This window comes from Saccopteryx leptura, chromosome 2, assembly GCF_036850995.1.
Source record: "Saccopteryx leptura isolate mSacLep1 chromosome 2, mSacLep1_pri_phased_curated, whole genome shotgun sequence".
NCBI classification, from domain to species: domain Eukaryota; kingdom Metazoa; phylum Chordata; class Mammalia; order Chiroptera; family Emballonuridae; genus Saccopteryx; species Saccopteryx leptura.
The window spans coordinates 221,612,657-221,625,512 of record NC_089504.1 but is presented as its reverse complement, the minus strand read 5'-3'; the positions used below and the strand labels follow the sequence as shown (position 1 = coordinate 221,625,512).

Below are 12,856 nucleotides of genomic sequence, written 5' to 3'. Positions count from 1 at the left end.
GATAAGTGGAACAACAAATCAGTGTCTGTCTGACTCTTGCGTTCCCTCTCTCCTTCCCTCTTGCCCTGCCCCTTTCCCCTTTTTTCTCTAAAATCAATAAATTAAAAACATATTTTTAGTTTTTTTTTAATTTAGAAAAATTTAATGGGGTGACATTGATTAATAAGGGTACATAGGTTTCAGGTGAATGTCTGTATAGCATTTGAACTGATTGTATGATGTACGCATCACCTAAAGTCAAGTCATTGTCCGTCATCGTATACTTGTCCCCCTTTATTTCCTTCCCCCACACCCTTCCCTTACATCCCCCTACCCCAGTAACCACTTTACTTTTGTCTATGTCCAGGAATCTCAGTTTTATATCTCACCTGTGTATGAAATCATACAGTTCTTAGCTCTTCCTCATTTACTTATTTTATTCAGTATAATGTTCTCCAGGTCCATCCATGTTGTCGTAAATGGCAGTATGTCATCACTTGCATTTTTACTAGTTATAAGTGCTAGCTCTTCCTAATACAAATATCTATAGAAAGCATAGAATGGTATCTAAATTGTCGGCAGTATGTCATCACTTGCATTTTTACTAGTTATAAGTGCTAGCTCTTCCTAATACAAATATCTATAGAAAGCATAGAATGGTATCTAAATTGTCAAAAAAAGAAACTTCCAAAGATTGTGAGCATGTTTTTAAATGTCATTACATAATGGATTTACTTTACTAGAGCTGTTTAGATGGATTGACTTTGAGTATTTGTTTTGCCCCAAAGGTGTCTGGGAATATAACACATCAAGAAGTCAATACTGAGCCATACGTTCCTTTTGAGGCACAACAAGTGAGTTGGAATTGTATCAATCTGTTTAAAGGTTTAAATTTCACTAATTTTACTAGATGGGAATGACTAACTAGAACTATTTTGGAACCATCGAATTTCACATAAAATGTTATCATGGAATAAGCTTTAGAACACAACCCAAAATATTACTGTTTTGTTTTTATTGTTGAAATTTGGGAAGGAGAGGCAGAGGAAAAGGTAAGTTTTTTTCCTAGTGTATTTATTTCACAGTATAATGGCTTTATTGGTATAATGAACCTCGGTTAACTTATTCACATGAATGATATAGAAAGCATTATAAAGACCAGCACTTTTTAATGAATGATTAAATTAGAGAATCTATTAATATAACTTACTATGCTAATAATATACCGAGAAAAGTCATTTGGTCAATTCCACAGTTGCTAGAGGTACTGGCTAAAACTCAAGTTTCTTTCTTGACTAAAACTCAATAAAATGGGGGTAGATGAATACCTCTCAGCATGCCAGTGTCTTTCTCTTTAAGGCAAAGCTGTCGTCTCACTTAAAGGTGAAACATCACCATTAGTATTTACTATTATCCTGAACATACCAGCTGACAAAAGAGAAAGAAAAAAAGATTGTAAACGAAGAGCTAAAAGTATGTATTACTATTATCAGAGGCTCAGATTTTTGACCTGGAAAATCCAAAACGATCACCTGAAAACCCAATACCAAAATGTAAGAAAATTCAGAAAGATGATTGGACACAGTACTTCCATGTACAAACAACAACCTGTTGCAAAGTATACTAGAAGAAAAAATTTCATTTGCGATAATAGCAAAAAAGATAAAATACTTAAATCTATGAAAGAAAACTTTAAGATGCTATGGAGAAACACACGTCTTAAATGAAAACATGTTGACTAGGAAGACCTACTATTGTGAAGTGATTGGGTCTCCCTAAGCTTTAATTTAATACAGTCACAGTATAAACATGAATAGCACATATTCGTTGTATGTTGCTACATAACAAGGTACCTTAAAACCTAATGGTTTAAAACAGCAATAAACATTATCTCACAGCTTCTAAATCAGGTCAAGATGAGCTGGGTCTTCTGGGGATCTCGTAGGAGCTACAGTCAGGATATGGACCAGACCTCAGTTGTCTGCCAGGGGTAACTGGGGTGGAGCTTCTACTTCCAGGCTGGCTCATTCATGTGGCTGGAAGAGGGGTGCTGGCTGTTGGCAAGAGGCTTCAGTTCCTGGCCTGTGGACCTCCCCATAGGGCGGCTTCAGTGTCCTTATGGGATCTGGCTTTCCTGGAGTGGATGATTCAAGGCCAAATAGCAATGTCTAAGAAAATCTACTTTAGGAAGTCACACTCTTTTTACTTCTATGTTCTCTTGGCCACACAAACCAGCCCACCAACCCTAATAACATTGTAGGGAGAGGATTATATGAAAGCACGGATACCAAGAGGTGAGGATCACGGGGACTACCTGGTCGCCGAGTTTCAGCAGTGTGAATGGTTCTAAAGCGCTGACGTAAACGATGCGCATCACAGTAGAGCTGGTTTTGTTTTTTAAGCTGGTTTAAGACATAGTTGTATAACTGAAAACAATTCATTGATAGTATTTTAACTTGCTTTTTTTTTTAATTTTTTTATTTATTTATTCATTTTTAGAGAGGAGAGAGAGAGACAGAGAGGGAGAGAGAGGAGGGAGAGACAGAGAGAAGGGGGGAGGAGCTGGAAGCATCAACTCCCACATGTGCCTTGACCAGGCAAACCCAGGGTTTCGAACCGGTGACCTCAGCATTTCCAGGTCGATGCTTTATCCACTGCACCACCACAGGTCAGGCTTTAACTTGCTTTTTAATAAGCCAACTATCCATTTAAACACTTAAAAGTAGGGTCAAAGTTGCCTAACCTGTGGTGGCGCAGTGGATAAAGTGTCAACCTGGAAATGCTGAGGTCGCCGGTTCGAAACCCTGGGCTTGCCTGGTCAAGGCACATATGGTAGTTGATGCTTCCTGCTCCTCCCCCCTTCTCTCTCTATCTCTGTCTCTCTTCTCTAAAATGAATAAAAAATTTAAAAAGTTAAAAGACTATGAAAAAAAAAGTAGGGTCAAAGTAAGTTCTGTTCATATCTAAAATATGCATAATATACAGTTTTTTAAGCCTAAAATAGTTCTTGATGGTAGTTGTGGAGAATGACTTTCACATCACTTGATTTAATAATGAATCCTTTTTAAAACAAGTATTCAGGACTAATTATAGCACTGATTGAAACATTTCATTATGAATTTCAGTAATATGGGTAACTTTATTTTAAAATTCTTATTCTCTTTTGTTTAAGAGTTCAGAACAAGATCAGAAATAGGCATAACTACTTTAATAGATAATTTTGTAACTTACTTTTAGGGGGATATTTCACAGATTGAAAAAGAGTACCAAGTTTTACAAGAGCAGCTTAAGGAAGCATGTGAAAATTATGAACAGAGAAAACTCCAGAGTTCAGAAGAGACCAGGGACCTGGAAGACAAGGTGAAGAGGAACATAGAAGAAAACGAGGTAATTCTATCGAAAACCTCTCTGTAATAGTCTGTGGCATAATTAGAACTGTACTTGTGCCACGCAGTTAGGTGAGTTTCGGCATTGTTGGCTGAACAATGTATTCGTTCTTAATATTGCTTATTTCAAATTTCTCTGTCATGTATTAAAATGACAGTGTTTATTTTTGTTTGCTTGTTTTGTTTTTTATGCAGTGTTTTAGAGCCTCTGCAAGTTACCACGTAAGAAAAGACCTGTGAATTGGGGTTTTCATTTACCTGTAATTCATTTTGCTTGATTAACCAAAACTATTTTCAGTTCTGAGTTAAATTTCTGTTTGTATGGAGAGGTAGTGTAGCATTCATGGTTCAGAGTGTGAGGCCTGGAGTTAGACTGGCTGGTTGCAGACCCAGGCTTGGTTCCACCCCTGTTCTGATTGTGGGCAAGTTACATACATAACTTCTCTGTGCTTTATTCCTTATCTGGAAAATCTGGGTAATAACAGCTGTGTTTGTGTAGGATTAGATTAATACGTACTTGTAAAGCGCTTACAGCTGCCTGGTGTGTAGTAGGGGCTCCATAAGTGCTGACTGCACTATTAATACTGCTACCACCATCTTCCTCTTGCTCCCGGGGAAGGGAGAGAATGACACGTGGAGCTTGTGCACACCAGAACTCAAAGGCAGCCAGAGTGTTGTACTGAGTCCGTTCGTCTTGACGTTTGTTAGCTAAGACTGATCATCAGTTTTAGGTAACTGCTATTAGAGTAATACTGATTAGTGGCAAAGCCAGATTGAATTGGGGGGAAAGATGTGAGGAAATCATGGTGTGTTTCTTTTTGTTTTATTATTATTTAAATTTCTTTTTTCCATTTGGTTTGAAGGAGAAAGAGCGAGAGAATGAAACATCAACTTGTTCCACTTAGTACCATTTACTTGTGTGCTCATTGGCTGCTTCTCATATGTGCCCTGACCGGGAATCAAACCCATGACCTCTGCGTGCCAGGCCAGCATTATCCACTGAGCAACCTGGCCAGGGCCACAGTGCATTTCTTTTTAAAACCTAAGGTCTTCTGTACAGAGGTGACAAAGGGACGGTAGTCATTTAAGAAAGGAAGAACTTGTTCTAGGAGTCTAGATCAATAGCAGGTAACGTGTTGACTAGAATAAAATTAGCTTAGTGGGCCCTTCATCAAGAAGCTCATTTGTTGAGATTCAAGTATACCTAGAAGAAAAGGGACAGTTTGAACAGGTAACTATTATAAGATTCCTTAGGACCTGTTTACACTTGGGATTGGCCCGAGAAAGATTCGAAGGATGAAGATGTTAGAAGGAACCAGGGATTCCTGCTCAGTTGCCTGGTTGGATGAGGTATCCCTGATTGGGAGAGGGAAAAAAACAAAGAAAAAATAAAATCCTGCCTAGCCCAGGACTCATGTACACAAGTCTAAATAAACAACTTGGGGAGGGGGGACTTAAAAGAAAATATTATTATAAACTTCATATTGGCTGAGGAAGATTCAGTTTTAGTAACTCTGTATGGGAATGCCACAGCTGCCACACTAATGAGAACAGATCGGGGACACCGCCACATGAGGTGGCATCTGATAGGAGGTTTGCTTGTCCAGGTCTGAACTGTGGTCTCACTGCCCCTATCTCTGTGGTTCATCAGGACTCTTTCTCCGTGCACTTAGCCAGGAAGCAACAGCTCAGCCCACAGGAGCAAGGCTACGAGAGGGCCACCCTTCCCTCCACTGGGGCCCAGGCCCTGGAGCGCCTCTTCACTTGGCAACGCCGCTGGGTCTGTTTCCATGCCATTGTGCTCAAGAGTGTAGTCAGTCTTTTTTCAAAGAGCCATGTTTTGTCCTCCAAATTAGAGGCCTGTTAGGTTTTTACACTTCCAATATAAAATGTATACCTCTTTCCTGTCAGGATAATTTGCTTACCTGAGCTCTTTACGTTGATGCCTAGCAGGTTAGATTTAGGCATGGCCATTTCTTCTTTAACCAGACTTGACCAGGCAGTGGCGCAGTGCATAGAGCATTGAACTGGAATGCTGAGGGCCCAGGTTCGAAACCCCAAGGTTGCTGGCTTGAGTGCGGGCTCACCAGCTTGAGCACTGGGTCGCTGGTTTGAGCGTGGGATCATAGACATGACCCCATGGTCGCTGGTTTTAGCCCAAGGTCACTCACTGCCTTGAGCCCAGGGTCGCTGGCTCGGGTAGAGCCCCCCAGTCAAGGCACATATGAGAAGCAATCAATGAACAACTAAGGTGCCACAACTATGAGTTGATGCTTCTCACCCCTCTCTTCATTTCTTGTCTGTTTCTGTCTCTCACTCTCGCTCTCTCTTGCCGAAAAAGAAAGAAAAAAGTTTGTGGTTTTTATAGATCTTTCTTGTGGCCTTTGACTCTCGAGGTTACTGAGGTTATGAGCTAACTGACTTTTAACTTTTACTTTCAAGTGACTTGATACACATTTGCATGGGGTGAATACAACAGCCTTCTTGCCTTGTAGAGAACAGAGAGAGGCAGTGATAAGTAATAGCAAATCACATCTAAGGACTTAGGCAGTATAGTCAATTCCTGGGCTGAAACCAGCACACATACTAGCTTTGTGACCTTGGACAATTTAATCAATCTCTGCAACCCTCAGTTTCCTCATTAGTAATATAATCTCTACTTCATAGGTTTGTGAGGACTCAGGACTACTTGGAAAAGTGTAGGGGATAGCCAAAGATATTAAATATAGTAATAGGAAGAATTTTCCCATTCAAAATGCCTGTAATGCCCCTGTTGAGAAAAATCAGTTATTTATAAAGCACATGAAGAGTGCTTAGCATATATTAAGCATTAATAAAAATCTGAGCTAACTACTGTATATAGCTGATGGGGTTTTTGAGCTAAGAGTGGCTCTAATATATAATGAGGCCAGTTACCAATTCTTTGCCAAAGGAAAGCAGCTACTGTGCAGCCTGTCTCCTGTCGTTTGAACGCACCTCCAGCCTGCACCTGGCAGGTTGCTGCTGGTGCAATATTGCTCAAATCCATATGTTTTTTGTTTTACTACCTAAAATTCACATAATGTAAAATTCACCATTTTAATCAGTTCACTATTTAAAAGTATGAATTCATTGGTTTTCATATTTACAGTGTTGTGTGACCATTAACAGCTATCTGGTTTCAGAACCGTTTTTATTACCCCAAAAAAGAAACCCTGTACCTATTAGGCACTCACTCACCATTTCCTCTAGGACCTGTGTCCTTAATGTGCCTTAACAAGACTTTTCTAAAGCTAAGATGGGTATTTGGTTGACATTGGCTCTTAAAACACAGTTAAAATAACTTTGGGCCAGAATGATTGATGCAGGAGGATTTTTGAACATTTTTCTTTCCTGCATTAGAGCAGAATCCTGGCCCACCTGCCAGAACTCCTCAGCCCTTATCTGTGTAGAGGTGGGTTCTCCTGTTCAGTCACGGTCATTACCAGGTAAGCCTTTTGTTAGCCTAACATATGCAGCACCTAACGTGCCCTACTCAGTTGTAAATTTTTTGCAGGTATGGTTTATTTGCTCCCAAAACAATCCTGTATACTAGTGTTATCTCCTTTTTACTGGAGGAGTGGAGGCAGGAGCAGCTGTAAATTTGCTCCAAGTCCTGCCAGTTCTGAGTGACAGACAGATGGTGTCGGGCTCAGGTCCCTGAAGAGAAGAGCATTTCACAACCCATGGATGACATTCTCCAGCAGTTGGTGCACAGTGTAGGCAGGTCAGGTCACTGCTGCCATGATAATGCTGAGTAGCAACAACCCACAAAACCTCAGTGGCGTATCGGTATCAATAAACAGCTAAGTGTGAGTCTGCAGATGTGCAGATCCAGTTGGGCTTGGCTGGGCTGTTTCACGTTTGGGTCAAGGGCTCTGCTCTTCTGGGGTGTACTTGCTCACATGTCTGGGATCAGCTGACTGTGGATTGATCTAGAATGGCCTCGACTGGGATGACGGGGGCACTTAGCTCTGTTCCATGTGTTCTTCAGCTTCCAGAAAGTGCAAAGGCAAGAAAGGAAGGTCCCCACAGTCCCTGCTCAAGCCTCTGCTGACGTCACATAGCCTAAGCTAGTCACATAGCCCAGATGTAGGGGCTGGGGGAAGAGACCACCTGTTTAGTGAGGGGAACTGCAAGGCCCAGTGACAAGGGGTATGGATAAAGGGAGGGGTGAAGGGTAAGGCTGTAAATGCCCTCCCTCTGCCACAGCAGGTCAGCACCAGAGCTTAGACCCCTGCTGTGATTGCTGCCTGCCTCCATCTTCAGTCCTCCCCACCAGTTCTCTGCACTGTCCCTACATTTAATGGGTAATGTTTGCCATGTGATTTCTCAGCTCTGAACCTTTTCCCAGCACTGACCCTTGTGCCTCACGTGGCCTTCTTCCTACCCAAGCCTAGCTCTCTCCTGCTTCTCCTTTTGGTCCAGCTGTGGCATCACTTTCTTGAGAAAACAGTTGCTGGTACACTGCAGGCTTGGTGAAGGGCCCTTGTCTGCAGTGGCGACAGTAAGCACTGCACTGTGTTACACAGTGTTATCACTTTGTTCGCATCTTGTTGAGATACCATTCACATACCGTAGAATTCGTCCATCTAAAGTGTATAGGTCAGTGGTTTTAATATGGGCACGTGATTGTACGGCTATCATCAAATCTATGTTTAGAGCATTCCATGACCCCAAAAAGAAATCTCATCCTCACTACCAGTGACTCCCTGTTCTCCACTCTTCATCCAGCACTGGGCAACCACTAATGTACTCTGCAGATTTGTAGGCATTTTATATAAATGGAATCAGTGGTGTTTTGTGAGCGCCTTCTTTCACTTAGCATAATGTTTTCAAGGTTCGTCCATGTACATTCATCCATGTAATATAGATCAGTACTACACCCCCTTTAACTGGTGAATAATTTCTGTTGTGTGGCTGTCACATTTTATTTATCCCTTTCATCAGTCAAAGGACATTTGAGTTCTTTTCACTTCTTGACTATTATGAATTGCTGCTGTGAATATTGAGTACAAGCTTTTCTGAGGGCACATGTTTTCATTTTGGGGGTTATATACCTAGGGTGGAATCACTGGGTCATATGTTAGGTCCCTGTTTAACCATTTGAGAAACTGCCAGACTGTCCCAGAACAGCCACACCATCTTCCTTTCCCACCAGCAGGGTGCAAGGATTCCAGTTTCTCCACATTCTCAGTGACATTTCCTGGGAAGTGGCTTCTCTCGGCTTTCCCTGCCTGGCTTCTTCGCACAGTGGGATTGTGTTTATTATATGGGCACTGAATTGTACAGCTCACTGAATTTCCTCTTTGACTTTGTCTCCCTGAAAGTTTTGTGTTTTTTTTTTCTTGTTTTTTTTTTCCTGAAGCTGGAAACGGGGAGAGACAGTCAGACAGACTCCCGCATGCGCCCGACCGGGATCCACCCGGCACGCCCACCAGGGGTGGTGCTCTGCCCCCCAGGGGGCGATGCTCTGCCCATCCTGGGCGTCGCCATATTGTGACCAGAGCCACTCTAGCGCCTGAGGCAGAGGCCACAGAGCCATGCCCAGCGCCCGGGCCATCTTTGCTCCAATGGAGCCTTGGCTGCGGGAGGGGAAGAGAGAGACAGAGAGGAAAGCGCGGCGGAGGGGTGGAGAAGCAAATGGGCGCTTCTCCTATGTGCCCTGGCCGGGAATCGAACCCGGGTCCTCCGCACGCTAGGCCGACGTACTTAGCATTATTTTATCTTTTAAAATTATATAGATTATTACAAACAACTCAAATACTTATTTTGGAACAAAGTTGAGGTTTTAAAAAAGAGTGTAGGCTCTGGCTGGTTGGCTCAGCAGTAGAGCGTCGGCCTGGCGTGCGGGGGACCTGGGTTCGATTCCCGGCCAGGGCACATAGGAGAAGTGCCCATTTGCTTCTCCACCCCCCCCCCCTCCTTCCTCTCTGTCTCTCTCTTCCCCTCCCGCAGCCAAGGCTCCATTGGAGCAAAGATGGCCCGGGCGCTGGGGATGGCTCCTTGGCCTCTGCCCCAGGCACTAGAGTGGCTCTGGTCACAGCAGAGCGACACCCCAGAGGGGCAGAGCGTCGCCTCCTGGTGGGCAGAGCGTTGCCCCTGGTGGGCGTGCCGGGTGGATCCCGGTCGGGCGCATGCGGGAGTCTGTCTGACTGTCTCTCCCTGTTTCCAGCTTCGGAAAAATACAAAAAATAAAAAAATAAATACAAAAAAAAATAAAAATAAAAAAGAGGTGTAAAAACCAAATTCTCTCTCATTGAGGAAGAGATAATCAGAAAGCAGTTAGAATTGTGTATCTGTAAACTGGTGCCTATAGAGGATGCAGTTGTGTATGACTGTTCCTTCTTTTATTCTGATGTTTGAAAGAAAAGGATTCAGATTGTTCTTGTCCATGGAGTCAAAGATGAGTGTACAACAGCTGGCCTGGTTAGCATTTCGAGGTAGCTGTGTCATTATAAGGTGGTCCGCACAAACAGCAGATGAACTCAGCAGCGTGTTCTGTGTTTGAGCTATGACTGTGTTTATAATACTTAGTGCCGTTTGATACTTAGGCTCCTTTAGGTTCTTATTTCCAAGTCGGTTCCCATACCCCAGTGTAACCTCTGTTTGCACATCATCTCCTGGCTGGAGGGTTGGTCCAAGGTGAAATCATTGGCCTACAATAGAAACATAAGACAGACAAGAAGCAAGGTTGGTGTGGCTGCCAGCAGCATGGCTGCATGTGGACCTTGATCAGAGTGGTAGAAGGGATCCGCGTAGAATAAGATTTTGTAAGCAGAATAGGTCTGGTGGTCACCTCGGTCATTGTAGTGACTCAGTGAATTCAGGGTCAACAAGGTTGCAGCAAGGACAATGTGAGTAGAACATTCCCCATGCTAGCAGGGTGTCACTGTGAACTGTCATTGAACCTCTGCTGCCCAAGAACAGTTGGCCTGTGCATCTCAAGGCCACTGAAATTAGCCCAGCCCCTGCAGTGGGACGCATTGTCTCCAAGGGCCTGTCCTAGCCAACAAGCCTGCCTCCCAGAGCCGTTGAAAACCAAGTGCAGACAGGAAGACAGGAGGCTGGTGATGACAGACATGAGTCTTTTCAAAACTGTCTCAAAGGACATTCTTTTTATTTTTTATTTTTTTAATTCAATGAGAGGAAGGGAGGCAGAGAGACAGATTCCCGTATGTGCCCCAACCAGGATCTGCCAGGCAAGCCCACTAGGGGGAAATGCTCTGCCCATCTGGGGCATTGCTCCATTGATCAGCAATCGAGCTCTTCTTAGTGGCTGAGGCCGTGGAGCTATCCACAGCGCCCAGGTCCAACTCGCTTCAATCGAGCCATGACTGCAGGAGGGGAAGAGAGAGAAGGAGAAGCAAGAGGAGAAGGGTGGAGAAGCAGATGGGTGCTTCTCCTGTGTGCCTTGGCTGGGAATCGAACCCGGGACATCCACATACTGGGCTGACACTCTACCACAGAGCCAACTGTCCAGGTCCTCAGAGGATATTCTTAAATTTCCTCCCTGTCTTCCCTGCACCACAGGTCTCTTTCTTCAGAGCCCTAGTAAGACTATTTTTTTTACAATCAAACACTCTCATGGCCTGGGAACTCACCCTCTTCAGAATTGCTGTACCTCATTTTAATCAGTTTGCCACTGAAACCATGAGTTTCTTGATCTTTCAAGGAACCATGAGTTTTTTGGACATTTAGCTGATGTTTCTAACAAGGCTTGTTGTAACAAGTTACAACCAATCAAAGTGTAAATGGACTTCTGGATTGTGGTGTATGAATAGGGTGAAAGCTGTCCTATTAGGAAGAGCAGTTCTGTGAACAGAACAGCTGACTTGAAGAGCACTGGTCTGTGCTAGAATAGCCTGGTACTCAAAGTATCTATAATGTGTAGACTTAAGAGACAGATTATTCCTTTCTAAGTGGTTATGTGGAAAGTCTATTTTGAATTCAGTATTTTAATTCCTTTGCTTTGTAGTCTTTGTCAAACACTCGTAAATTTCTACTCCATCCCATCAAAATAATTGCAGGGTCAAAATGATTGTGTTCTTATATATATTTTATTGTTTATTCAAAGATTTGTTTTACTTAAACATTTATATCTAGGTTGATTTTCCTGTTTCCCATGCCTTCTAGTCTAGTATATCTTTTGTATTTTTTTTTTTTTATAAATGGGATTTTATTTAGTTCTTCATCCTAAGAGAAACTTAGTCCACTCATCTGCTTTCATCTTGATCCAGCTGGACTCATGCCTGATTCAGTCTCATCTTCTCCGGTGTCCTTATCTCTTTTCATCATCCCTGTTGTTGCCCCCATCACTGTCATTGTCTCTCACCTGGGCCATCCTAGTGAGATTTTCCCTTCCTCTTATCTAGAGTGTTTAATATTCAGAGTTATAACCCATAATGGGCTATGTAATCAATTTAATGATGGTGACAGGAATTTTTTTAACAATATAATAAAATAAAATAAATCTTAGAATTCTCAGAAAGATAAGGACAATTTTTTTCAGGGTTTTGTGTTGTGTGTACATCTGCACGTGCTCTAGGGATCATTATTAAAATGTATTCGTTATTATAGGTCACAGTCAAGAAAATGGGAAGGCCAGTGTTCTGGTCTAACACTTTGATATATCCTTTTACTTACCCCTAATCCATCTGTGTATCCTTCAGAGTTATTTTTCCAAAACAAGAATCTCATCATATCTCTGTCCTGCTGAAGTGTCCTCTTTGGCATCCTGCTTGCAGCAGGATGAAGTCCTGCATGGATGAGTCCTTAGCATGGCTCAAGTCCATAATTCAAACTAAAGATACCTCGGTACCATCTCTCCCTGCCCTGCCTTCCATACGTCCACCTTGTGTTCTAGCCATGTTGTGCCTCTTGCTTTTGTCCAGACATGCCTTAATCTTATGCCTGGCTAGTCCATGCTTGGAGTAGCAAGGTCACCTTTGAAGATGTAGGTCGAAATCACTGATTTTGAAAAGCCTTTCCCAAACACCAGATACCCTGTCATGCCATTGTCCTTTCTCGGTTTGTTTACATGACTGCTTTCCCTCCTGCCAAATTCGATGAGGGCAGGTGAGGGCTGGCGAGTGAAGGCTGGCGAGGGCTGAGGCCAAACACTGGATGATGTTGTGTCCCAGGCTCAGCTGGGGCACCACCACAGTTCTCATCTTTCAGGCTATTTTTTTTTTAAGTAAATCTTCCCATTTATTTAAGTATTTTCTAAAATGTTTTTAGATCTCAAAGACAGAATTAAATTGGTTCCTCGAAGATTTGCAGAAGGAAATTAGAAAATGGCAACAGGAGAAAAAAGAAATACAAGAAAGACTAAAAACACTGAAGAAGAAGATGAAAAAGATTTTAAATGCCATTGAACTGTAAGTAACAATCAGAAGGCAATGGTTTTATTGTCTGTTTTTAATGGGGGTGGGCTTATTTTTGTTATTTTAATGTTTTTGATACTCAGTTTC

General features: G+C 42.6%; 1 protein-coding gene across 12 annotated transcripts in view; it reads left to right on the top strand.

Moving 5' to 3' along the window:
• Nucleotides 1-12,856, top strand: part of TTC3 (tetratricopeptide repeat domain 3) — a 125,752-nt gene that overhangs the window by 91,718 nt on the left and 21,178 nt on the right. For all 12 annotated transcript variants that reach the window (XM_066370218.1, XM_066370217.1, XM_066370225.1 and 9 more), the window contains 3 exons: nucleotides 768-833; nucleotides 3,217-3,366; nucleotides 12,624-12,763. In XM_066370218.1, coding sequence (XP_066226315.1) covers nucleotides 768-833; nucleotides 3,217-3,366; nucleotides 12,624-12,763 — 356 coding nt within the window. The remainder of the gene's footprint in view (nucleotides 1-767; nucleotides 834-3,216; nucleotides 3,367-12,623; nucleotides 12,764-12,856) is intronic.